Here is a 27,714-nt window from a genome sequence, read left to right as displayed (position 1 = left end):
TAAATATAAAAGAAGAATATTTGTTGCAATTTTCTGCGGGGATATTATTATTATTATTATTATTATTATTATTATTATTATTATTATTATTATTATTATTAGTAGTTATATATTCACACGCGTCACACTCTCACACATATAATATTTTTTTTTAATCAAATTTATATTATATGAGACTTGAATCTAAGACCTCTTGATAAAAAAAATCATAAATTACTTGAATTAAGGTTCATTGGCAATGTGTTATCTCAACCAAGTATCGAAGGATATTTGTAGCTTTATGTTTGAATATAAAGTAGTATTGATCCATCACTCATACGGGAACAAAATCCTCTCTCCTTGTCGTTCTGCTAGGGCACAAAGAGAGTAGCGAACAGTACCGTTTCTTTAGCAAATCGTGAATAGATTCGCCATTCGTGCTGAGACAGCGGTACAATCCTGAAAAATGGAAGCTGCAACGTCAGAACCAATAAAGGAAAACGTTCAAACAACTGAGGTAAAAGAATGAACAGAGGAATACATTGAATGTGAAGAAAGAGATGTAGAAGAAGGGGTACAAAAGTGCAAGCACAGCGTGGTAGGTAAGTTGATAACTACAAAAACCATTAACCCTGTGTGGGTCCATACAGCCATGAACAACATCTGGAGAAAGCCTGTGGGTTTTAATATGATAGAGATCAGACCCAAACTATACCAGTTCTTTTTTGAAAGAGAGGCTGACATGAGGAGAGTACTCAAAGGCAACCCTTGGACATTCCGAAATGCATGGTTGCTTGTCAAGAAATGGGAAAGGAGCATAAACCCCATGGACATGGATTTCTCAAGTGCTAAAATACAGATTCAGATCTGGAACATGCCCGAGCATTGCAAAACAACAACTCTGGGAAGGAAGATAGCTAGCATAATGGGAAGAGTAAAGGAATGCGACCTCTATTCAGCAGGCCCAGGAAAAGGTAGCTTCATCAAAGCAAATATTCAGATGAACTTGGCTGAACCGGTGAGAAAAGGAATCTATATGGGAAGCAAGGAGGACGGGCAAACTTGGGTGGATTTCAGGTTTGAAAGGCTTCCAACCTTTTGTTACTACTGTGGCTTAATAGGACATGATGAGGTAAGTTGTGAAAAGCGTGAAGCTGAAGAGGATAGTGGTAGAGCGAAGTCAAAGGAGCTAGGGCCATGGCTAAGGGCAGAGATAACAGGAACAAAAATGGAGCAGTCAGGACCACAAAAGCAAACGGAAGAAAGACGACTAGTAGCTGGAGCAAAAGGAATAACACAAGCTGGGAAAAGAGATGTCATAGAGAAAATGGTTGAACTAACAGTGAAAGAACCCATTATTAGCACTGAGAAGAAAGCAGAGCAAAACCAAGGAGAGGAAGAGCACAGGAAAGCCCGAGAAGAGACCAAACAGAACCAAAAGACAGAAGAGGAAGGGAAGATAAAGGGGCCAAAGGGAAAAGATATAGATAGTTCCAAGAAGGTGGACAATATAGAAACAACCAAAGATAGCAACAACAAACAGAAGCAACAACCAGAAAAAAATAAAAGCCATGAAAACAACTGCAAGAAATGGAAAAGGATGGCAAGGAAAAACTCAAATACAACATCCACAGAGGAGGAAAAACAAAAGAACTGGGAAAGAGGAAGATGGATGAAGTCAGCGAAGTAGGGATTAAAGAGGGGGAGATGTCTACCAAAAAACAGCAACGAGGCACACTACAGAATATGGCAGAGGCTACTTTGCAGCCCTGCCCCCATCAATGAGGCTTATAAGTTGGAACTGTCGTGGGCTTGGAAACCCATGGGCAGTTAGAGCTTTGAATAAGCTCTTGAAACAACAAGCTCCCAACCTTGTGTTCCTAATGGAAACAAGGAGAAAAGCAACGGAAATAGGAAGGATAAGGAACAAAGGAGGCTTACAAAATGTGGTGGGTGTGGACTGCGAAGGGGAAGCGAGACATGGAGCAGGAGGACTAGCAGTTTTATGGGACGATAGCATAGACATGAGTGTTAACTCTATGTCCTTAAATCACATAGACATGGTGATTCAGGCTAAGATCGGAGGCCAGCCGTGGAGGGTTACTGGTTTTTACGGCTGTCCAGACTCAGCAAACAAGCAAAAATCCTGGGAGCTACTGAACACCCTAGGCCAAGCACAAAGTATACCATGGATGGTGTTTGGGGACTTTAACCAAGTTCTAGAACAAAAGGAGAAAAAAGGAAGGCTGCCCGTGACTTTCACCCAAACAAGAGGTTTTCAAGAAGCATTACAACTAAACCAGCTCCTTGATTTGGGGTTTGTAGGGCATTCCTTCACCTGGACAAATAACCAACCAGGTGACTCTAATGTCCAAGAGAGGCTAGATCGAGCTGTAGCAACTATAGATTGGCAAGAGGCCTTTTCGGAAGCAGTGGTACAACATCTACAAAGGTATAGGTCTGATCATTGTCCTATATTAGTTGATGTTGCAGGGACAAGGGTAAGAAGAAGGAAGAGGCCACATCTCTTCAGGTTCAAAGAAATGTGGTTGGAACGGGCAGAATGTAAAGAGATAGTGAACAGGGCATGGACAAATAGACAGAACAAGATCTGGGGAAAGCTAAAAAACTGCGGCAAGGTATTAGATGAATGAGGGCAGGAGAATTTTGGGGATATACCAAAGGAAATGAAAAATCAGCAGAGAAAACTAGATCAGCTAACAATAATGGAGCAATCTGAAGAAACAATCAGGAAAACAAAAGAGGTCCAAGAAAAATTGGATGAATTGCTTAAACTTGAGGAAATCTGGTGGGCTCAAAGGTCGGGGGCAAATTGGTTGAAATTTGGAGACAAGAACACAAGATATTTTCACCAAAAAGCATCCCAAAGGAGCAAGAGGAACCGAATAGAGAGAATCAGTGATGATGCGGGGATCTTATATGAAGAAGAAGGAAAAATTGAAGAGATTATTGTCAGTTTCTATGAAAAGCTGTTCAAATCTGAAGAAACAATGGACATAGAGCAAGCAACAGAGGTAGTAATAGGAAGAATTACACAAGAGGAGTACAGCATTTTGGAAGAAGAATTTACAAGAGACGAAGTTAAGAAGGCCCTCGATCAAATGCACCCTACAAAGGCCCCCGAACCGGATGGCATGCCGGCCCTTTTTTATCAGAAAATATGGGACATTGTTGGAGAAGATACTTCAAATTGGGTGCTGAATTTCCTGAATGGTGAAGGTGACCCAACCAAGATGAATGAAACCTACATTTGCCTAATCCCCAAAATAAAAAACCCCAAGCATACAAAAGAGTTCAGACTAATATCCCTCTGCAATGTGATTTTTAAGATAGCAACAAAAACCATTGCAAATAGGATGAAACAAATTCTGCCAAGGATAGTGGGTGAATATCAGAGTGCCTTCGTTCCCGGAAGACTGATTACGGATAATGGTTTAGTGGCTTTTGACATCTTCCACTATATGAGGAAAAAGAAAACGGGGGCAAGAGGATTCATTGGTATAAAGTTACATATGGCAAAGGCGTATGACTGAATTGAATGGCCTTTTCTTTTGGAAGTTCTCAAAGCTATGGGTTTTCCCCGAAAATGGATCAACCTGATTGGTAAGTGTGTTAGCATTGTTTCCTTTTCGGTTCTCATTAATGGTATCCCCTCCACAAAATTTAAGCCATCAAGAGGAATAAGGCAAGGGAATCCATTATCCCCTTACCTGTTTATTCTTTGCGCAAAAGTGTTGTCCGGACTACTTATCAGAGCTCAGGAAAGGAAGCTGATTCACGGGATCAGAATATCTAGAGAAGCACCTGAGGTTTCTCACCTTTTCTTTGCAGACGACAGCATTATTTTCACAAGAACATCAGACAGTGACATTCAAGAAGTCAAAGACATTCTTCAAATCTACCAACAAGCCTCCGGCCAAAGAGTCAACTTGGATAAATCGAAACTCTCCTTTAGCCGAAACGTGCCTCCTATCAGACAGACGCTCATCGAAGATTGGATTGGAATTAAGGCAGGGGAAAATCACTCAAAATATTTGGGAATTCCAACCTTTGTTGGAAGATCCAAGAAACAAATATTTGAGTTTGTTCAAGATCAAATTTGGAAGAAGCTTAAAGGGTGGAAGGAAAAATGTCTCTCAAAGGTTGGTAAAGAAGTGTTAATTAAATCCATCATCCAATCCATACCTTCTTATATTATGGGGTGTTTTCAAATTCCTAAGAGTCTTTGCCAACATATAGAAGGAATGGTCAGCAGGTTCTACTGGGGAAGCAAAAATGGAGAGAGAAAAATCCATTGGATAAAGTGGTCAAAGCTGTACAGATCGAAAGAAGAAGGCGGTAGGGGTTTCAGGAGTTTCGAAGCTTTTAATCAAGCAATCTTGGCGAAGCAAGGTTGGAGGCTTATTCAGAACCCGGACTCTTTGGCAGCCAAAATACTCAAAGCTAGATATTACAACAGGAAAAACTTTTTGAGATCGGATTTAGGCTACAATCCAAGCTACACTTGGAGAAGTATTTGGGGAGCAAAGTGGGTGATACAAATGGGGGTTTATGGAGAATAGGAACAGACAAGTCAGTTAGAATTTTGGGGGATCCGTGGCTTCCTAATCAAAACGGGTTTAAGAGTTGGAGCTCATGTCCAAGCTTTGATCAGGAAACCACAGTGGATAACTTAATTGACCAAGAAACTCTGCAATGGAAAGAACAACTCATAAGGCAAAATTTTCTAGCCTTTGAGACAGATCAAATTCTCAAAATTCCCATAGACATCAATCAACAAGAAGACTATTTCTATTGGAAAAATTCAGCAAATGGAGAGTATAAAGTGAAGAAGGCATACCACATGATTATGTCGCAAAACATAAATCAAGCACAGGCAAGCATCCAAAACCATCATCACACCTTTTCCTGGAAAGCATTTTGGGCGATCAAAGCTCCCAAAAGAACCTTGAATTTTGTCTGGCGGCTTATCTCCAAAGGTCTCCCCACAAAAACAAATCTGCAAAAAAGAGGGATAACCGGCTCAACGCTATGCCCACGGTATTGGCAACGAGAAGAAACTGAAACTCACCTCTTCAGAGATTGTCCTTGGTAACAGAGGTTCTGGTTTGCATCTCCCTTTACCCTTCGGACTGCCTTTACAGAGGATCAAATGCTGGAAGAGTGGATTGAAAAACTCCTAGAACAAATTGAAAAAAAGAAGAGGGGTTTCCTGTTGGAGTGTATCCATGGAATTTAGTGGGAGAGGAATAGGTTGATCTTCGATGGAATCTCCTCCAACCCGGAAGATGTCATCGAGCGCGCTGCCGCCAGGTTCTGTGAATTTGAAGAGACACAGAATCATCGCTCTTCACCCGTTGAAGCACCTCCACCGGGGAGTCTCAGTCACAGTTCATGGGAGATGCCACCATCAGGAGCGTACAAGCTTAATTTTGATGCATCTTGTTCCAGCGATGGGAAGAGGGGAGCAGGAGCAGTAATTAGAGGTGGTGAGGGAGTTATTATGGTAGCTGGCATATGGAAGCTCCCAACTGACTTATCAATTGCTGAAGTAGAGGCAACCGCGTGTCTTCTTGGCCTAAATATGGCGTTACAGGGGTATTTTTTTGATATAATCATAGAGGGTGATAACATAAATATTATTAAGGGGCTTAGGAATGCTCAGTCTTACAGGAATAGTTTGGGCTTAATTCTCTCAAACTGCAATCATCTTTTGAATAGGTTTAGAAATTTTCAGATTTTTCATGTAAAGAGAAATGAAAACCTTATTGCTCATAGTCTAGCAAAATTAGCCCTATCCAACTTAGATACTATATGGGTGGAAGAAGCTCCCCTTAAAATTTGTAATCTGGCCTATTTGGACTTGCTAGGTCCGCTTTAATCTAATACTTTCTCCTTCAAAAAAAAAAAAATAAAGTAGTATTGATCCAGTTGACAAAAACAATAGTGAAATTGGTCCAGCACAAAAAAAGAAAAAGAAAAAAAAGGTACAGGAAGAAATGAATTCGGTCAACGAAGGGTACTTGAGAAGAGATCATTACATGACCCAAAAAACTCAGTCTAGGAAAGGAAGATATTTTGCCATAGAATTATAATTTAAATAATATAATTTTTTTATTTTTTTTTTTAAATCTTAAATTTGAGTATATTTTTAATTTTAAAAAAAAAGAAAAATATTTTATTTTGTGAATATAAATTATTGATAATTATATTATTTGTACCATTATTTTCGTAAATATTTTTGGGTGTACTGTTTTAGTTTCTAAGATAATAGTAAATATGATTTAAAAAAAATCAAATACATAAATAAAGATTATTTAAGAAAACGAAAAATATATATAAAAAAATACAAATATTATTTCTCGTGCATAAGAAGCATCGCACGGGATAAATATTGCTTCATTGATTGAGTACCACTATAAATAAGAAATTCTTAACTTTCTAAATTTTTAATAGTAGTTTTATTTTCCTTAATTTTTTCCCCTTCAAATTTAATATGTTAAATATTGCTTGTAATTCAGTCTGTTGGAAAAATTAATCTGTGCTATCGCTTTTAGTCTAAGTGATATTATTTCTAACCTTATTCATATAAATAAATAATTACCTTTGTTAAAAATGCAAATAAATTCTAGTTTTTGTTCTTTATTCACATGAATGGTTTTATACTTTTTGCAGGAAAATAATAAAATTTTATAATCATTCCTTTTGATGGCCATTCTAATTACCAGATATAGAAAAAAAATAAATGTGTTTTTCAAATCTTTATAAGAAATTATTATTAGAGACTTTAAAGCTATGAACTCTTTATTAGCTTTTTAAAATTGTTAGAAAAATATATACTCCAAAAATCAAATTCCGATCACATAATGAGGACATGAGGTGAATTAATATTACGCCACACATCTAAAATTATTACAAGATGGCTAATTATATGAAGATATTTTGTATAAAGATGATAATTAAAAAATTTTAATTAGATAATTTAATATATTTAATTAAATTATTTAACATATAATATATATCAATATTTTAAATATTATTTTCATATGAATAGAAAACACATATTCATAGAATTAAACAATAAAGTGCTCTCTAATATTAATCGTCTGCATCAACAAGACTTTCAAGATTTTAATTTCATCATCAAAGTTTTTAAAACTAAAAAAATTGCACGCGTTGATTCTTCATCTCTTTATCTAATTTGTTTAAAATGGTAGGCTTTGTCTCTAAAAATAAGTCAGTTTAAATTTTAGACTAAACGGACTGAGTTTAATTAACTCGAAAAAAAAAATAACGAGTTAAACAGGTTAATCTGCGAACTTACGGATGGCCCGTTTTTTTTTGTACTTTAAAAAAAATTAGTACGTTTAATTGATATTTCTCTAGATTTGATCTAAAAATTCAATTCATCAACTAAAAGATATTATTTTTTTAAAGACTTTTGACTTTAAAGTAATATTTTTTGTGAAAATATTTTTCAAAAATTAAAATAAAATGATAAATAAACTGGTCCGTTTAATCCATTGGACTGATCATAAACGATCCAGACTGAAAAATTATGATCCGCAAGTAAAACGGATTTAAATGGTCAACCTATTTAACCCACAGATTTAATGGACCAAATCTAAATGGGTCGGATTAACCCGTTTGACGGTCCTATCTTTTATGTTGGACTAGACAAAATGATGTTATTTTAGTATTAATATTAAATACTTAATGACAGGGGTGTTCAAATCCAAACCGATCCAAATTAAAGCGTTTATCCAATCAAATTCAAATCGAAAACCGATTAAAACCTCACTAATTCGAATTTAATTGGATCTTATTTTTTGCAAACCGCTGGATCGGATCGAATTTCGGATATACTTTTTTACAACCGATCCAATCCAATACAAACCATACAATGTGTTATAATATTATTATTTTATTATTATGTTTACAATTATACTTATAACATATTTAATTTTTTATACATTTTTTGTATTTTTCATGTATTATTATTATTTAATAGATATTTTATATTCAAAATGTGATTTATTTATTTATTTTAACTACCGTATAATTTTATTTCTATTGTTATGTTATCATTGGTGTTTTAAGATATTGTTAAGAGTTGTTATGTCATTGTTGGTTATTTGAAATTTGATGTTGAGACATGTTATATATATTTAAATTTTTTAATTTACAAAATCGTAAATCCAATCTAATCCAAACCGCTCGAAATTGGATCGGATCGGATCGAATTTTTTTTAAAAAAACCATCCAATTCAAACCGTACCGCAAGTAAACATAGTGTTCAGATCGGACAAATTTTTGACTCAAAACCGATTCAAACTGCATTGTGAACACCCTACTTAATGACACTGATGTCATTTAATATTAATAAACCACAAAACGGCTTATGTGGTAAAAAAATATAATCATTAAGATTAAATGATATTATTTCATTAAGCTTTAGGACTAAAACTAAAACCTGATTTCATGTATCCTAACATAAAAAATATGTACTAGATCATTCACAGCATGAAAAATATTTCAACCAAAAAAAAGTGAAGAACTAAAATGATAATTTTAGTACAATTAAATTCTCAAAGACTTAAAGAAACGGTCAATCTCAACAACTATTTTAGAATTAAATTTCATTCTGGTATGAGTAATAATCACCTAATTATAACAATAATGTATAATTAGTTGTTTTGTGTTTGGAAGGGATCCAAGAAAAAAGAAAGAAAAATGGTACAAGTTGACAAGTGAGGTGGACCTTAGGCCTCAGTGTATCCGTCAAAAATAAAATCAAAATCATCATGAATCACGGCTTTGAATACCTTCATCTTCTTCTTCTTCTTCCTCTGATCTTCCTTATGCAATGTCACGACAACATCGATAACGTAATTAACATGGAACCTCTCTTTCTCTTGCACCTTCTCTTCACTTTTTATTTCATGCTCTCGCTTTCAAGTAACACAAAATTGCCACCCTCATCACCCTCCCCTTTTATCAAACTAATTTAATTATTTAATAACAGTCATCCAATCAATCCAAAAATTTTTAATATTAAACATTTTAATTCTGAAATTTTAAAATACACGGAACAATTTAAAACGTATTTTTATTAGACAACACAATTTTTTAATTTAATTTTTTTAATCAAAATAATTATTTTATAAATTTTAAATTCTTTTAGAGATTGTTTTGAAATGTTTTCGACTCTTCAAAAATTGTTTTATATTTTACTTGTGCAATAAAATTAACGTTTAATATTTTTGTTAGTTTTATAATTTTATTAAATTTTTAATTAAGTTTCTATATTTTTTTAATTAAATTTTAATAATATTTTTAATTTTATAATTAAATCATTTTGTATATAAAATGTTAAAATTAATATAATATTTTTTTTTAAATATATATAATTAAAGATCTAATTAAAATTTTAATTATAAATTTTTTAATTTACAAAAAAATATTCATTTAATTTTAATATTTTTTACATTAAAAATAATTTAATTATAAAATTAAAAATAATATAAAAATTTAATTATAAATTTGATAAAATTATAAAAATTAATAGAATAATTAAAAAGAAATTGTATTGTCTAATGCAAATAACATTGAAAATTAAAATATTTAATTTTAAATAATTATTCTGAATTTAATTAAGACTATATGCTTAATTAAGTGTTTAAAAACCCATTTGAGAAAAGTTCCAACAACGCCCACACCCACTATAGTTGGTATCTTTATTATACGGACACCATAGTACCACATGCACCAGTCACATACATTAATCCAAATCCAACAAACGCACACAATATAAACATGAAAGTTAATCACTTTTCTATTTTTCTTTTTGTTTTCTCCTTTTCTTTTTTGGCCTTAGATAATAGATAGAGATCACAACTTCCAATACGATAGACTCGAGCGACTAAGATAGGAACAAAGCAAAAGTAAATATTTTCATTTAGTATTTTTTCGAATTACGTTCTTTACAATTAATATTCGACGCTCCCTTCACTATTTTAGTGTTTTGTTTTGCGGGTCGCACAAACATCGAAAGGATTTACATGAAATTGATAGTTAAAAATATTAAATAATTTAAATAATTTAATTAAACTTTTATTTAATAATTTTTATTATTAATTTTATATCAAATTAATTATACTTAAATTTTTATTATATATAAAATTTATATTTAAAAAAATAATATTTAATAATTTTTAATTATTAATTTTACATTACTATAAGAGTTTTCACTCTCACAAATGTACAATATGACTAAATAAAAAATTGCATAAATAATTAAGGATTACTCTTGCGGTTAAAATTTTGATATGAATAATTTTAATGTGAAATATGATAATATTTATTCATTTTAATATTTTATACTGATATAATGATAGTGACGTTTTGTAAAATAAATATTTTTTTAAATATAAAAAGATAAAACGTCACCAACATTTTATAAAAAAATATTTTTTTATTATAAAAATGTCATTGACGTTTTGTAAAAAAAATATTATTTTAATTATATAAAGAAAAAATATCATTGACATTTTGTAAACACTCACAATAATATTTAACACCTAATTTAAATCACTTTTAAAATTTTACCACTCATAATCCAACATACAAAAATAAAAGTTCTTACTCTTGCACATTTTAGTTTTTACGTTATCATGTCAAAAGGTGATTCTCATATTATTTATCTTAAATATATTTTAAAATTAATTATTAAAATTTATTATTAATATAAAATATATATAAAAATATAATAAATTAAATATATAATGATTAATTTTTATATATATATATATTTATTGTATTAGTATTTGGTAATTTTTTTTTATATACAAGGAATTTTATACAACATAGTAAAATAAAACAAGATGTCATTTAACGTGTCTTATGTCGTAAAAAAAATATGATCATTAAGATTAAATGATATCATTTTATTAAACATTAGGACTAAAACTAAAACCTTATAATTTCATCTAGTATTTTTCTTTTCTTTTTTGGCTTTAGATAATAGATAGACATCACAAGTTCCAATTTGATAGACTCGAGCGACTAAGAAAGGTAAAAGAAAAAATAAATATTTTCATTTAGTATCTTTTAGAATTACGTTTTTTACCATTAATATTCAACAAAATAGAACATGAGTAAGAAAAACCACTAATTATTGATAAAAAGTAATTCCTAATTTTTATCTGTTATGTGTTTCGCTTTGTTAATTTGGACTAATAATAATATTTATTGGTTTTAACTTTTAATTAAGCCAATGTTGTCTTTCGGATTCAATAAGTTTAATGTTTTGGTTTTTTATTTAATAATATGCGTAACCTTTTATAGCAATTTTCAAAATCATCATTTAAAAATAAAGTTGCATACTTACACAATTATTAATTAACAACTATAACTTTTGATTTAAGAATGAGTTTATAAAAATTACGATCATCAATCAAATAAAATAGTGAATTTTAAAATTAACAGATTTCGATAATGTAATAATATACAATTTTATATTTATGTAAAATTCTTATACATTGTTAGTGTCTATAATTAAATTATTAAATTAATGGTATATCGTATTAAAAATTAAAATAAAGTCATGGATTTTTAAATAGATATGAATAATAGAAATAATTACTTATATGTTAAATTTTGAAATTAATTTATTTTTTACAGTTCATACTATGTCCTAAATATATCCGTCAACAATATGATAGACTTGACTAAAGAATATACTTGGTTGAGAAGTTAAAAATACGTGAAATTTCTATAAATATATGCAGACTCAATCATATTATATATATTTTTAATTTTAACTTTAATCTCAACCAAGCACATATTCCAAGAAAAGAACAAAGGAGAAGCAATTATTGAATGTCATGAATGTGTATTTTACTATGTAATAAAAAAATTTAAAAAGTAAAACCAAACTCTTTAGTGAGGACAAGTGGAGTAAGCATATGAATAACTTATGGCTTAATTCGTGGGGAACTAGAGAGCCCCCATGTAGGCATAGATTTTGTTGTGATAGCTCAATTTCAACCAAAAACATTTCATATTTAGTTAATGGATTTAATCACACCCCCACTTAATTGGATATTGAAACTGACACAAAACGCCGACGTTCATTTTCATTTCATGGTTGCTTTTATGAATATATGCAATTCCCTTTCAATCCTTTTCTTTTTTGAAAAAGTATAAGAACTCAATGATCTAAGCGTACACTGTATACAATAATAATTTAAAAAATATTAGAGATATGATTATCAGTATTATATTGTCTTGTCAAATTACAAAAAGTTAAGAGTTCGATTCTTAGTAAACCCCAAAATTAGCTTTAGTTTTTAAAATGAGTAGTTTTATAACATAAAATATTTATTATTTTTGGTATTCGAATAATTATTCTAAATAGTATAAATGATGTTCATTTTATTCATAGACTAAAAATTTAGCTTATTATACACTTAAACCATTGACTCATTGACTCCCTAACAGTACTCTTTTTTTCTCTCTCCCCAAAACTAAGTATCACCTCTCTTATTTTTCTCTCTAGTTATTTTTTCTGCCTTTTATATCTCTTTCTCGAATGCTCTTCTTTCTCTTTCCATTCGTAACCAAATTTGCTTCCAAAATGTTGCTTCCTTCCTCGTAATTAGTAGCAAATAGTAACCTAATGAATGTTCTAATGAAACACATCCACAATATAACATATAATTGAATATTTGTAGAGTTTTGTAACTTTCAAAGTTGAATATATTTTTCTTACTCTATTTAAATATAATTACTGCTTTGTACCTTTAATTAAATTTAAATTTCATATAACAATCTTTTTTTATCACTCATTAATTAAGAATAAAACGCAGCATATATTTGTAGCCACATTCAAAAAAGTGAAACACATGAGAAATAATATATTAAAAAAGGAGTAAGATAGCGTTTTATTTTTCCTTCCCACGTTTTCTGAATATTAAACAACAATTTGTAAATGAAAAATAAAAGAAAAGCAGCATACCCTCCATTCTAAATACACTGAATTTTAACTGTAATAAAATTTTTAAGTTAGAAAATTACTAAACCTTTTAAGTGTTAATTGTGTAACTCGTTTTAATTAGTACGACATTTTGTATAAGAAAATATAGCCTGGGGTAATCTAAATCATCACTACGTCGTTAATTAAGACTAAAAAAACAATTAAAAAACATGTTTAAAATGTACTATTAGCATCTAATCAGTATTCAGATTTTTCAAAGGAATCCTCTCAAAGCCTCCAAAATAGGCAAAAACCTTCCCATTCTGTCACTGTACACATAATCATTTCTGGAACGTACTAATCTCCATTTTTAAACTCATCGAATCCCTTTTCTTTTTTCTTTTTTTTTTTTCTATTTTTCACCTATTCGGATTAGTGTATTATACCTCAAACGACGCCGTTTCTCACGTCCACGTCGTTTCCCACTCCATCGCCGCCACCGCCACCAACAACAACCGCACCACCACCGTCCTCCTCCAACGGCCAAATCTCCGCGGGCGAACACTCCATCTTATGCCGCAGCTTCCAATCCAACGCCTGACACCCTCTCGAGCAGTAATTCACCTTACCGCAAACCGAACACCTTCGAAATTCGTGAGGCCGGGTCTCGGGTCGACCGCACCCGATGTGCGCGCAAAGCCTCAAACCGTTTCCCAATCTTCCCCGACCCGATTCAAACCACTCTCTCAGAAACCAATTCGCCGGTTGAACCTCGGGAACCGCAACACTGTAACCGTAATCACTAAGCAACGGACACACTGCAGACGAAACCGACGCCGCCGACGACGAATGGTTGCTCAGCGTGTTTCGCCACGTCAGCAACGACGCCGAAGAGGAAGACCGCGCCACGGCGCGTAACACGAACGCGAGCTCTCGCGCGTTTGCCTGGACGAGGAGCTTCCTTCCCTCTGCGACGTTCTGGCGAACGCCGTAACCGTCTTGGAGGCAGTGTCCGAGCTCTCTGAGCGCGTCAATGTGACCGAGAAGCGAGGCGCGTGCGCACAGCGCCACGCCCGCGCGTAGGTCCTTGTCGCCCTTCGTGCCTCCGCTGCCGTTGAACTGTATAACCGCCAAAGAGTACAGAGCCGGCGCGTGAGATTTCATCGCAGCCTTCGCCATCAACGATAACCCGCTCTCCCTGTTTTCCAAACAGTAAAATCGGATCTACACCAAAAAAAAAAAAGAAAAAAATAAGAGAATGTTGCGTTTTGAATGAGTGTGTCGTTTATTAGTGTTAACTGATTACTAACCATTCCGAGAGTGTAGGATGCGTGGAGGTTTCCGGCGTTAACGCAGTTTCTGAGAAACCGGTGAGCTGATTCCGACCAGTTTTTGGCTTTAATGGCGAATAGTTTTGGACCAGCTTTGGATAAAACGACACGGTTCAGGCCTAAACGGTTCAATCTCTTGCATCTGTTTTTATAATTTCATATTTATTTATTACTTAAATTTTTGAAATCTTTGTTACGAGAAAATGAACGAATGAATGAAGATACAATAAAACTTACGTGGAAAGAACGTTGATTAGATCGCAAGGAGAAGAGGCAGTGGAGGTGAGCTTAGAGAGAATTGAAACGACGACGTCGTCTGGAAGAGCGTCCAAGAGGTCGTGCTTCTTCTTCTTCTTGTGATGGCTGCTCACTTGTCTGTGTCTCAATGGCCTTCTCATGTTTCTTCTAATTTCTTCTTGTTTGCATTCAGGTAATTGAATTAAGGCCGCGTTTGGGTGTGTGTTTGCGGAACGGAGAAACGAAGGAGACAATGGTTAGAGAGAGGCATTTATATTTGGAAGTGGAATCAGCAAAAGCTAATGGGACTGTTGCATTGGACCCCACGTATCACAAGCGTCAGTTTTCTATATTCCTTTGCATTCTTTATTAGTCTAATCTCTAATGCAATGCAATAACTCCATTTTCTCTTTTTTTAAAATAGTTTTAAATTGTAATTTCTGGAAATGTATTCGTACGGTTTAGCGTGTTTGACCGTGTTGTATTGCGTTGGGTCCCTGTTATTAATTAAGATTCAGGTAAATATATAATATAAATAGGGGGTAGTGAAAATGATTGTAGTAGACTAATGGTTGATTAGTGTTAATAAGGGGGGAGATGAGGAAGGCGTTGGAGTTGCAGATTTAGAAGCGACTGGTCAAATGGAGTAATTAATAGTCACTGACTCACTGGTTAGTGCTTTCCACCCTCTCTAACTCGCATTCTGCTTTTTGCCTTTGCATTTTAATTTTAGCGAAAATTCAATGTAGTTAACTTCGTATAAAATTAATAATTAAAAAGGGTTAAATAAAAATTTAATGAATTTAATTAAATTATTTAATGTTTTTAACTGTTAATTTTATATAAAATTAATTGCATCTGAATTTTTATTTTTAGTTTTTAATTCTTAATATTAAAAGTTCATTTGAAAATTTTTAAAAGTAATTTTTTTGAGTTTTTGATTTATGAAACGTAATAGTATTAATGTCTAGTATAATTTTTAAAATTAAATTACATTTTTTTAAAAAAAATTTAAGAATTTATAAAAAAGTTTAAAAAATAAATTTTTTAATAGTATTACTACTTTTTATTATATTTCTATAAAATAAGCACTTTTAGAACTAAAAGTTCAAACACAAAATAATTTATTTATAAATAATTTTTAATATAATTATTTATTTTTTAAGCTATTTTTTTTAAAAAATTAATTAAATTATTTATTCAAACTGAATCATTAACTAAATTAATAATCAAATTTTATTTTCCGTAAACCTCTAATTAATTCTTAAAAATTTTTAAATATTTTTTATTAAAAATATAAACAAAATTTAAAATTTAATATATTTATTTTATATTTTACATTTATAGCTTATCCCGTAATAAAATTTATGAAGAATTTATTTGTAAGATATGCTAATTAAAAATTTGACTAGAGACAACTGGAGATCGAAATATCTGATTTTTTTAAAGACTAATTTAAATGTTTATTTCTTTTATTTGAAAAACTTTTCATTAAAATATTTTGTTTTGATATATTGGTAACTTAAAAATATTTTTATATTATTGGTTAATTAGATTTATGTGTTTATATAATTATTGAAGTAATGAAACTGTAAAATAATAATTATTTTTATGTGGTAATATATAATTAAATAGTTAAATGTCTGATAGTATGTTAAAAGAAAAAAAATAGAACCAATATTTTGTAGTCAATAATCAATTTAAGAGTCCTTATTTTGTTAGAAAAAAATCGCTAGCTCTCTTCCTTTTTTTTTAGTGTTTGCTCAGTCACCATTTTATTAACTTCTTAACTGATTATTTGCTGGAAAAAAAGTTTGTTTTCTAACAAAATTAACATTAATTTCATTTTTTATTAATAAATGAGAGAAAAGTCTAATACAATAAATCATAAATTAAGAGTAACACTATGGCAAAAAATATATATAGAAACAATATTTTGTTTTATTATTTCATTTTTAATCTTTTAAATTAAGTTTTACAAATAAAAAGATGAACATTTTTCATATTGTCTATTAAGTATTAACATTAAATTGGTTAAATAAAATATGAACAAATTCGTATTTTTTTTCAAAAGTAATACTGATTGTACATCAAGTACTTCTTATATTTGTCTATAAAGACAGTTATTATTAATTAATTGTGTCTTTAAATTATTTTTAAATAAAAAAAGAAAAATAATTATTTTAGTTCTTCAGGCCGGTCTGAAAAAAGAAAAATTGACTAAAAATTTAAATTTAAACTAGTGTGCTAAGTTACGCTAACCCGAAGCTCAACACATAAAATAGATCAGAATTTGTTTCTAAACGAAAGCGGCAATGTGAACTCGCTTTCAATTTTGATTTCAATTGCTTTTACTTATCGTTTTCTCATCAAAATAAAGCTATCAAAACACAATATATGACTTTATATAAAACCCCTTATATATATATATATATATATATATATATATATATATATATATATATATATTATTAGAAAGTTTTCGAGTATACCGATATTTAATAAATTTTGATCGTTAATTTTAGTTATATATTTTTTATAATTAAGATTAATAATTAAAAATTATTAAAATATAAGTATATTAGTATACTTAAAAATTTTCTTATATTATTAGTCTTTGTTTAAAAAAAGTTTATTTTCTTCACTTGTCTTGTGATGAAAGCTGCTTATTATTTTCGTCTTTCTTTAGATAAATGAGTTTTTAGTTTATTTTCCGATAAAAATTTTAGATGCAGTTAATTTTATATGAAATTAATAGTTAATAACTGTTAGATAATATTTTAATTAAATTTATTAAATTATTTAATAATTTTTAACTATCACCTGAAGTCAATTGTACTTGAATTTTTATTTTATTTTTCTCTTTTTTATAGTGTATGTGAATGTAACAAATAAAAGTGGATCAATCGTATTTTAAAATTTGGGAACACTCATATAAAGACGCTTAAAACGTCTTTTTTTAAAGATTTTTTTAATAATTAAAATTTAACATATATAATTGATCAAACTGTATTATTTTTGTCAAAATTAGACTAAACAAACTAATTTGATCGAAAATCGATAAATCAATTCTTAAATCGATCTATTTTTTTTTATAGAAAATGACTATAATATCCCAATTATAAAAAAATGACTTAAAATATTTCTATTATATATTTTAAAAACTCTAAATCCTAATCTTTCTCTTCTCTCTATGTCATCATTATATTAGAATTTAGGATATTTAAAATTAATATATATAATAAAAATATTTTAGTTATTTTTTATAATAAGAGTATTATAGCCATTTTCTATAAAAAATAATATTAATTTAGATCGATTTAAGATTTAATTTATCGATTTTTCAGTCAAATCAGTTTGTTTAGTCTAATTTTAATAAAAATAATACCGTTTGATCGATTATATAAGTTAAATTTTAATTATTAAAAAATATCTTTAAAAAAAGATGTTTTAAACGTATTTATATGAACGACTTCTTAAAATATATTTATTCAATTTTAATAAGAAAACTCCATCGTAGATTTTTTCCTAGTTAAAAATAAAATATGTTGGTCCTAGAAGTTTGAAGAGGACAAGATTTCTTAAATGTTATACAGTTCCAAGATGATAAGTGAAATCCAGTAATCAATATCCCATTTGACAAATGAAAAATAATTTAGTATAAGAAATTAGATATGTATAATACAAAGTAAGAATTAAATTTACAATTATAATTTATGTCCAAATTCTTTTTATTAGTGTTCTTTCAATATAAAATTTAAAAATTTCATGACCATGATAGCTTTAAAGTAAGTGCAATTAAAATTAAAATTTTATATTAAAATAATTTTGATATCTAAATAATGGAGTGTCACGGAAGATAAACTTCTAAGTTTTAATGAAGGCTGTTCGATCTTATCATCAATTAAGCTAATCTTAATTGACTTGCTCTACTTTTGTTTTTATTCTTTTTATTCTTTTTTTTTTTCTCGTTAATCATACACTTTTAACCTAAGATGAACAATCTTTTCTTTGATGAATAATTATCGAATTTTAGTTGACTATTATTACACTATGACTGCCGAATAATATAAGGTTGATTATGTTTGAAGAATATGGTGTAATCAAATTTGTGTTCTTACCATATTAATTTTCTAGATTGGTCTTTTGAAACCTTTGGTCCATTGGATTTGGAACTCTTGTCTTTCTTATAACCCAAGCGCTAGCTTGGTTTACACTCTATCGTCTACAAATATATATTTTAAATTTATTGATTGATTTATTATTATTATTTTTAAATGTTTTAATTTCTTGGTTAATTAATCATATACGTCAAGTCATAAGTGGAAGTAGAATGGACATCCCCCTCAATTATATTGGATCAATCAAACTAGCTAGGCGGCAATTATTTTATTAAAAAATTACTAGAAATCAATTAAATCATCAATAAATTGTTAGAATTTGGTTAGTTAACATTTTCTTATTGTACTATTCAATTGTTTTATGTTGTGTTTTACTGATTTTTTTTTATTTATTAACCACGATAATCAATTATCAATCGATGTGAATTGACAAGTTAAAGAATATATCAAAAGAAATTCAAAGATAAAAAGACGAAAAATAAAGAAACTTAGATTTTTTTTTTTGATGTATTCGTTTTTGTCAGTGTGGCAATAGAATATTAGTAGCGTTTTGTGGAGAGATAGAGACGGAAAGACTGAGATTGAGAGATAGAGATTAAAATAAATTTTAGTATTCTATTTGGTATAAAATGAGAAACAGAAATTGAAACAAAAATAAAATTTTAATTTAATTTGTACAAAAGGTAAAATTGGAATTAATTAATTGAAATGAAGGTATTTTAGGTATAAAATTTTATTAAAGTTTCAGTCTTTATCTCTAAAAATTTTAGTTCTCTGTGTCCTCATTTTTTGGAGGTACTGGAATATTGAAATTTTTAGGACAGAGATAGAAATTTTAGTACCAGTTTCTGAACCAACAAACATAATATTGAGTCTCAATTTCTCAGTTTCTGTCTCAGTATCTTAAAACAAACACTACAAGAGTACTTTTCAAATAGTTCCAACCCCCATTTTCTAATTCTAAGGATTTTATTCATAACTCATAAGTAATTTTCGATTTACTAAAATTTATATATAATTTTTATTTAAAATTAGGTTAATTAACATTATTTTCCTTGTACTGTGTAATTGTTTTATTAGGTTGTTCATTAACGAACAAAGGAAAATGGTGGGATACATGATCTAACTTTCACGGCTAGCTAGGTAGATTAGATAAGGAGCAGAAATAATAAAGAATAATTAAATTTATATCTATTAACACACATGGTAGGTGAAGCATGCCATGAACATATGAAAAATAATGAATACGTTAAGCACAGCCCCCAAGCAAAATCAATCTCTCTTTTAATTTTAATCTTTTATTATCTTTGTTACACTTTCATATTTCTACGCATAACGCAAGTTGAGGGTACATAGAATAAAAGCACACAAGTTGGGGTTTGTGAAAGAGTAGTTTTGCAATCAAGTTAAAGCTACATAGATATTTTTTAAGAAAATATATGGAATTGTGCATGGGTGGGGACATGACCAAACAAAAAATAAATAAATAAGAAAAGTAAATGAATAATAATGATTCTTGGTCTCCTAGTTTTTCTTTTCTCCTTATCGCCATACCCCATATGGAACTAACTAATTTGGTTTTGGATAAGATCTGAATTGAAGGTGTGTGGATGGAGTTGGTGAAACACAAATCCTTTTGCTCTCTTCTAAATAAATCCAAGTAGAAAAGTGATGAATATATTCGAACCTACGGTTTGGTAGAAAATAAGTGCGGCGTTTTAATTTGCCCTTTTCTTATTTATTACATGCAACATGATGAAACTTCTAGCACATAGTAAACCATTAATTAATTAATTAATTAATAACTAAAGTGAATAAAGGTTAATTAGATCAATAAGCCGAAGCCACACCTACCCAAAAAAGAAAATAAGGCTCAGCGTGATTATTGCAGGTTTGGCATAGTAATAAATTTTTATAAATTTTAATATTTTTGTATTTTATAAATTTGTATAAATTTTTATATTTTTGTATTTTTATATTTAGTTCTTTTATAAATTTTTTTATTTTTGTATTTTATAATATGTATGTAACACGAATAAGTATATATATTAGAATAATTATCATCTGTGTACAAATATACTGATAATTAAGTAGATCAAATTCAATTCTAAAAGTTAATTGATAAAAAATGAAATGAACTTCATAAAAAAAAATAAAAAACGAAATGAATTTTAATTTTTTTTTTTGAATTAAAGGGAGCTCAATACAATAGAGTGGAGCAAGAACAAAGCCACAAGGTCATGAAAACATAAATTACAAACAACTTCTTATTAACTTCGACATTGTGTCAACAATCAAAGGGTTCACCGCCAATCCATTCCTCTGCAGACGCAAATGACTTGTTTATAATTTCCCGCATACTGGAACTGTGATTTCGAAACAGCCTGCTATTCCTTTCTAACCAGATTGTCCAGATAACAGCAAAGAACCCAAGGAACCACCTCTTTCTCTCCACCTTCCATATTGCCATGTTTATCCAGTTTTTGAAGTGTTCCTTGAGATTACCGGGAGGGCACCAACTCCTACCAAACGCATGCAGCCAAGCACACCACACCTGCCAGGTGATATCACAACCAAGAAACAAATGGAACACAGTTTCCTCAGACTTAGAGCATAGCATACACAGCGTATCATTCTGATCAATAACACGTAGTCTACACAACCGGTCCTTAGTATTCACCCTTCCAATCAGCACAAACCAAGACAAGAGCTCAATCCTTGGAGGGACGAACCCTTTTCAAATGGCCCGCGTGAAACTATAACTTGTAACTTCAGCCGGAAGGGCTTCCGCTTGCATTATCTTTGTAAAAGAGTTCATTGAATAAACACCTGTGTTATCAAATTTCCAAGTCACCGTATCCTCTCTTTCATTTGTAGGCTTGGCTGACTGTAGTGTCTCATGAAGCTGTCCTACCAGATCCAACTCCCATTGAAACAACTCCCTCCTCCACTGGAAGCTCCAAATCCAGTCCAAGCCATCCCAAAACCCACAATCTCCTACGCAGGCGCCGGTAAGGGCTGAAACCGAGAAGAGTCTAGGAAACTTATCTTTCAACGTCCCGTTAGGCAACCAGCTATCCTCCCAAAAGCGGATCGTTCTGCCATTCCCGAGCACCCTGGACAAACCACTTATCATCTTTTCTCGCAGTCACGGCTCACAGACCTGAAGCTGACAGATATCCTTCCAAGGACCTCCTCGGGTGGGTACAGGCTGGTCACGCAGCATTACCGCAGGATCCATATTGGTACATGAGCAGACCACCTTCTTCCAAAGTGGGCAATCTTCTCTTGAGAACCTCCACCACCACTTAAATAGCAACGCAAAATTTCGAATAACTGCATCTCCGACCCCCAGTCCACCTGCTTTCTTTGGAGCCATAATAACTTCCCATTTTACAAGGGGTAACCCTTGCCTCCCCCCATCTGAACTCCACAAGAACTGTCGTTGTAAAGAAATCAGCTTCTCAGCCACTGCCTTTGGCATCTTGTATAAGCTGAGGTAGTAAATAGGGAGGCTACTAAGCACCGACTTAATTAGGACCAACTTGCCTGCCTTGTTCAGAGTCTTCGCTTTCCACAAACTCAGCTTCCCCTCAACCTTGTCAATTATTGGTTTCCACGTCTTCAACCTTTTCGGATTTGCACCCAAGGGAATGCCCATATATCTTGTTGGTAGAGACGCCTCTGTACATCCCAATAACCGACACATCCTGCTGACCCACAGCCTATCACAGTTGACAGGGATAATGTTGGACTTCTCAAAATTTATGCTCAGGCCAGACATCAGTTCAAAACATCGCAACAGTCGCTGATAATTCCTTATGGTCGCCTCTTCAGGTGGGCAGAATAGAATAGTATCATCTGCAAACTGCAAGTGAGACAACTCAATACGATCCTTCCCAACCAACAACGGAGAGATGCGTCCGTTCCTTACTGCCTCACCAATCATCCTATGCAGAACATCCACGACTAGAACAAACAGGAAAGGTGATAGCGGATCTCCTTGTCTCAACCCCCTCTCTATTTTAAATGGCTTCGACGGTGATCCATTGATAAGAACCGACATAGAGGCAAAACAAACACATTCCCTGACCCAGCCCCTCCATCTCTGACCAAACCCCATCTTCTGTAACACAATATCCACAAAGGCCCACTTGACTCTATCATAAGCCTTTTGAACATCTAGCTTGATTATCGCGGAACTCCTTTTCCTTGATTTCAACCAGTGCATAGTCTCACAGGCAATCAAAGCTCCATCGTGTATTTTCCTACCCTTCATGAACGCGCTTTGAGTCTCACCGATAAGATCCGGCATTACCCTCCTCATTCTCCGAACCAGCACCTTAGAAATTACCTTATAGACACACCCACCATACTAATTGGCCTTAGATCCTTTATTTCTCTCGCACCAGTAAACTTTGGTGCCAGCGCCACCCAAGTGACATTCGACTCACTAGGCAGTTTACCGGACTGGAAGAAACCTGACACCGCTCCAGTGAATTCGCCACCTAATTCCTCCCAGCACTTCTTTATAAAGTTCATATTATATCCATCGCTGCCTGGAGCCTTTGTTGACTCACAATCTCAAACTGCCTCCTTTATTTCTGTAGGTGTTGGCATCAGTTCTAGCTCCCTTGCATCTTCCTCAATAATCCGCTTTACTAGCCCATCCCTAAACCCAATATTCGGCGACGGCTCCTGATGGTACAAGTCTTTGTAGAAATCCCGTATAGCAATCTTTATCCTTGCTTGATTCCTTACCAACCTCCCATTAACCATTAAAGCATCAATCCGATTGGATCTCCTTCGCGAAGAGGCCAGGGTGTGGAAGTAGCGTGTGTTTTTATCTATCTCTTTTGCATGGCAAGACCTTGACATCTGCTTCCAGTGTAATTCCTGACGTATGTACCATTTTTTACAGCAGCTCACAAGCGCCTTTCTCCTAGCTTCAACAGTCCCATCATCCACTCCAGGGCTTGTTATATCATCCACTTTTTTAATTTCATCCTCAATCTGTGTAATCCTTTTATCCACATCCCCAAAGTTCTTTTTATGCCAACTGCTCAATGGACTTGTCAAAGCCTTCAATTTTTCCATGAACTGCCTGTCGCCTAGAGCTCTCCACTCTTCTTTTACCATCTTTAGAAATCCAGTATGCGTGAACCAAGAATCTAAACTTCGAAACGGCCTTGGCCCCCCTCTCAACTGATAGACCTTCAAGATCAACGGACAGTGGTCAGATAACCCTCTTGGTCCACCCCGCAGCCTAGTTTCCGGAAACATATCTAACCACTCCAAACTCACCAGAACCCTATCAATACGACTGCAGGACTGCCCTCTGAACCAAGTGAACAACCGGTCAATGATTGTCAAGTCCACTAACTCCATATCCTGTATCCATGATTTAAACTCCGCGGCAGTCACCGTCAAAGAATCAGCGCCCTTCCTATCCTCTACCTGTGTTATCTCATTGAAATCCCCCAGATAGCAAACCGGAACCTGACACATTCCAAACAGGAAACTCAATTCTTCCCATGTAGCAAGCTTTGCCCTCCTCTCATGCGGGCCATAAACCAGACAGAAAGCACAAGGAAAATTATTCCGAAGCAACACACCCTCCACACACAACCACCGACTCCCCTTATAGCAATTATTCAACTGAAATACTGTCTCATCCCACATCAATAACAGCCCTCCAGAAGCACCAGCTGACCCAATATACTCCCATTTAACAGCATCAGCACCCCACAGTTGCACTACATCAAAGGTTGTCACAACTTCTTTTTTTGTCTCTATCAATCCTAACATATTTACCTTAAATTTCCTACGAAAATTCTTTATCATGCTTAATTTACCCACTCCCGCTAACCCCCTAATATTCCAGGAACTAAAAATCATTTTGAAACATTTCCACACACCATTTTCTGAGTTTTCGGTCTACTCCGCTGTGCTTTCTCCTTCTGCTTAGCCAACCTTTTCTTCTCCGCCAGTGCCTCGTTCTGAGCCTGGAGTATTGCCATGATGTCATCTTTCTCATCATACTGCTCGGCTCCAGATTCCACAGCAAGCTTCCAAGCTTCCCGGTTTTCCATCATGTCAGCTTCCCTTCTATTATTATCGGACATGTCCTGTACGGCCTCATTCCCAGCCACAGAAGGTTCATTCGTCAATTCCACCCGGTGATCCCCTGCAATCCCCGATGCTGGACCTACTGCCCCCTTGGAGTCCCCTGTGGCATCAGCCTTCCCACAAGCCTCTCCTCCCGGTCTACCCCTCCACTTCTCTGGCTCACCTCCATGCAAAGTTATTTCCACCCGTGGGTTTCCTAGGCGGAGCCCGTCCCTCACCATCTGACCGCAAGCCCCAGCCCCCCGGCCGCCCGTACCTGTGCCACCAGCAGCCACCCCCGACTCCGTTTCTCCATGAGAGAGCAACACCACCAAGCCATCGTCCCTTACCAGCATGTTTCCCGCTCCGGCCTCCCCCGATCCCGCCTCCCATCGCGTTGGTTGACTGTCAAGCTGAGTGGCCCCGAGCCCCACCCTTCTACTCGTCCTGGCCGAAGTATCCGGTGCCAGACCCCGCGAACCCAGCCTAGCCCCACCGCCATCAGATCGAGTCTTGCCCGGAACCGATTCCCCTTCCGCCAGACCCACCACTGCGTCACCATCCGTCATCACCACCGGCCCGTCACCCGGACTCCCCTTGGCCGTCGTAGGCGCTGAGTCCCGAAGGTCGTAAGTCGGCCTTCTGCATCCCACCCTGATAGCGTCGTTAGTGCCATCAACCCTACTGCTATCCACACAGCAGCATTCCATGGGCGCGTGTCCTCCAACCCGACCCGCCCGCAAGACCCCCTTCCCAATGTCTTCATTCAGTTCCATCTGAGGCCCAGCACTTAGGCCCACTTCTAACCCATCAATAACCTCAACATTTGGGCCTTGTGTATTTTGTTCCTAGCTAGCTACCGTTTTTTTGGATGACTCCATTTGGGCCCCAACCAAATAACACTCCCTACCCGACCCATGTGCAGTCACCCCTCCTTGCACCGTGCTTGTTTTCCCATTCCCAACCAGCATCTGGTCATGTACTACCGATACTGCACCAGGATTAGCCATTACCATTCTAGGAGAAAAATCCGCACTCCTTTCCGTTGCAATTTTCAAATTCAAAAAATTGTTTCCCCATTCATTCAAGATCTCAGGCTGAATTAACGCTCTACCCTCCTCGATCTCCTCCACCGTACACGGCATGGCCATCAACTCGGCCGTCGTGTCCTGTCCCGCCACCGTGCTAGAAGTGCGACGACAGTCCGGCGGATCAATTTTGTTCGCATGATGTTGGGCCACAGCATCCTGTGCCAAGTCTCCCTATGGTTCCCACGCATCCTCACCCAACTCCGTTACATGGACGTCGAAGCCACCCGACCCAACAGTTAACCGGAGGCTGTCAGAGATAGTTTCTAACCTCCACGTATCAACTAACACACGTCTAGCCCAGAACGATGTGGCTGAGCGTGTTGCCGCATCTACCTCAATCACTTCTCCCCACTGGCCCCCAATTGCACAGAAAGTCTCTACCGTCCAAGCATGCAGCGGAACCCCATAACACGTAAGCCACACCCTTCTCTTGTCACAGCGTTCCCGTTCCTTCCAACGGCAGACTTGATGAAAAATCTGCGGGATCCCATCGCCAGAGCTTTCCAGTGCCTCCTCTGCACTTTGGACACTATCAAAGATCAACAGAGCCTTATATTTCCCCATGTCACAAATTTTCACAACTTGCGGCCAAACCTTCCGGACTGATTCGCTTAATGATCGAACATTGAATGCTCTCGTGGCACTCCCAACGACACTCCGATTCAGCCATTCTAAGTTATCCTTTGATACAGATATCTCCAATCCCCTCCTCTCCACCAAAAGTGGCCCCTCTGCGGGTGTAGGGGCTGAATTGACTAAAGGCATCCGACCAACCCCATGACTCCTGTGCTCAGATGACATTAGATCCCCTGCACGCATCTCTTTGCCAACATTGACCCCCTGCTGCTTGGGCTGAATCCGACTCCCAGCCATCCCCTCAACAATAGCTCCCCGCCCCTTTGACTCGTCTCTCCTATATTTGGCTTCCCCTACAAAAATCTCTGATCCCCTTATTCGCAAGTGATTCATCTCTGCAACCGCTTTCAGAGCTCCCCCCTTCGTAGTGTACCTTATGAACGCGAACAGGTAAACAACTCCATTCCTCATCTTCCTTGAAAGATAGATATCGTTTATCCTCCCCGTCCAAGAAAACCTATCAAATAACTCCCGTTTTGAAATGTCACATGGTAATCTGTCCACAAACACACTGAACGAATCCCGCTCCAGGCGCACGTACTCCTCACGATTCCAAACTCTCAAGTCCTTTTCCAATCTGGTTGAAGCACTATACCTACCCTGCGCTGTGTTCCCCCACCCTGCGCTATCCCTCATGGGCGCTGCTCTCATGATGACTCAATGTTACCCCTAAAATTATGACATCTAAGTTATAATTTTTTATATCCTGTTTGTATAAAAGAGTACAGTTTTTATAGATAATTAATCGTGTATATAATATATTTTATTAATAAAAATAATTAATTTTCAAATTTATTATACAAAAATATGATCTAAACGTATAAAATTAAACTCAAATAAAATTTGTCTCATAATTATAAAAACTATAAATTAAACATCCTTATTATTGCTAGCTATTTCTAAGGGTAACTACTTAGAAAGTATGATTTGATGACTTATATATATAACATTTCAAGAACTTGCTTAACGAGTGAAAATGACCTCAAATACATTTATAAGATCTGTCACTGCTTCTTCTCAATACAAGACTTTTATAAGTTTATAATTAAATTTTTATATTTTTTTAATTAAATTCTTACATTATTTTAATTTTATAATTAAATTTTTTTTATAGCACAAAATATAGAGTTAACTGAATATTTATCTACAAATTAAAGGTCTCCACAATTAAAAATTTAATTACATTTTTAATTTTATATTTTTTTAAAAAATAT

The 27,714-nt window shown here is 33.9% G+C and overlaps 5 protein-coding genes across 5 annotated transcripts; 2 read left to right on the top strand and 3 right to left on the bottom strand.

Moving 5' to 3' along the window:
* The first annotated feature begins 631 nt into the window (after positions 1-631).
* On the top strand, positions 632-1,669 carry LOC130946202 (uncharacterized). The gene has a single exon (XM_057874875.1). It carries the CDS (start codon positions 632-634, stop codon positions 1,667-1,669), a length of 1,038 nt encoding a protein of 345 aa, XP_057730858.1.
* Positions 1,670-1,760: 91 nt separating this feature from the next.
* Positions 1,761-2,633, top strand: LOC130946201 (uncharacterized). The gene has a single exon (XM_057874874.1). It carries the CDS (start codon positions 1,761-1,763, stop codon positions 2,631-2,633), a length of 873 nt encoding a protein of 290 aa, XP_057730857.1.
* Positions 2,634-13,003: 10,370 nt separating this feature from the next.
* LOC130946828 (F-box protein At1g67340) lies at positions 13,004-14,824 on the bottom strand. Its single transcript, XM_057875687.1, has 3 exons — positions 14,545-14,824; positions 14,287-14,449; positions 13,004-14,200 (listed from the first exon to the last, which is right to left on the bottom strand). Exons 1-3 carry the CDS (start codon positions 14,703-14,705, stop codon positions 13,424-13,426), a joined length of 1,101 nt encoding a protein of 366 aa, XP_057731670.1. The 5' UTR covers positions 14,706-14,824; the 3' UTR covers positions 13,004-13,423.
* Positions 14,825-23,249: 8,425 nt separating this feature from the next.
* On the bottom strand, positions 23,250-24,473 carry LOC130946199 (uncharacterized). The gene has a single exon (XM_057874873.1). It carries the CDS (start codon positions 24,471-24,473, stop codon positions 23,250-23,252), a length of 1,224 nt encoding a protein of 407 aa, XP_057730856.1.
* A 1,562-nt stretch (positions 24,474-26,035) lies between these two features.
* On the bottom strand, positions 26,036-27,136 carry LOC130946198 (uncharacterized). Its single transcript, XM_057874872.1, has one exon. The coding sequence runs from the start codon at positions 27,134-27,136 to the stop codon at positions 26,036-26,038; it is 1,101 nt and encodes a 366-aa protein (XP_057730855.1).
* Positions 27,137-27,714: the final 578 nt, after the last annotated feature.

Source organism: Arachis stenosperma, chromosome 8, assembly GCF_014773155.1.
Source record: "Arachis stenosperma cultivar V10309 chromosome 8, arast.V10309.gnm1.PFL2, whole genome shotgun sequence".
Classification (NCBI taxonomy): Eukaryota; Viridiplantae; Streptophyta; class Magnoliopsida; order Fabales; family Fabaceae; genus Arachis; species Arachis stenosperma.
The sequence above is the reverse complement of the archived record's forward strand: the minus strand, read 5'-3'. Positions and strand labels throughout refer to the sequence as shown.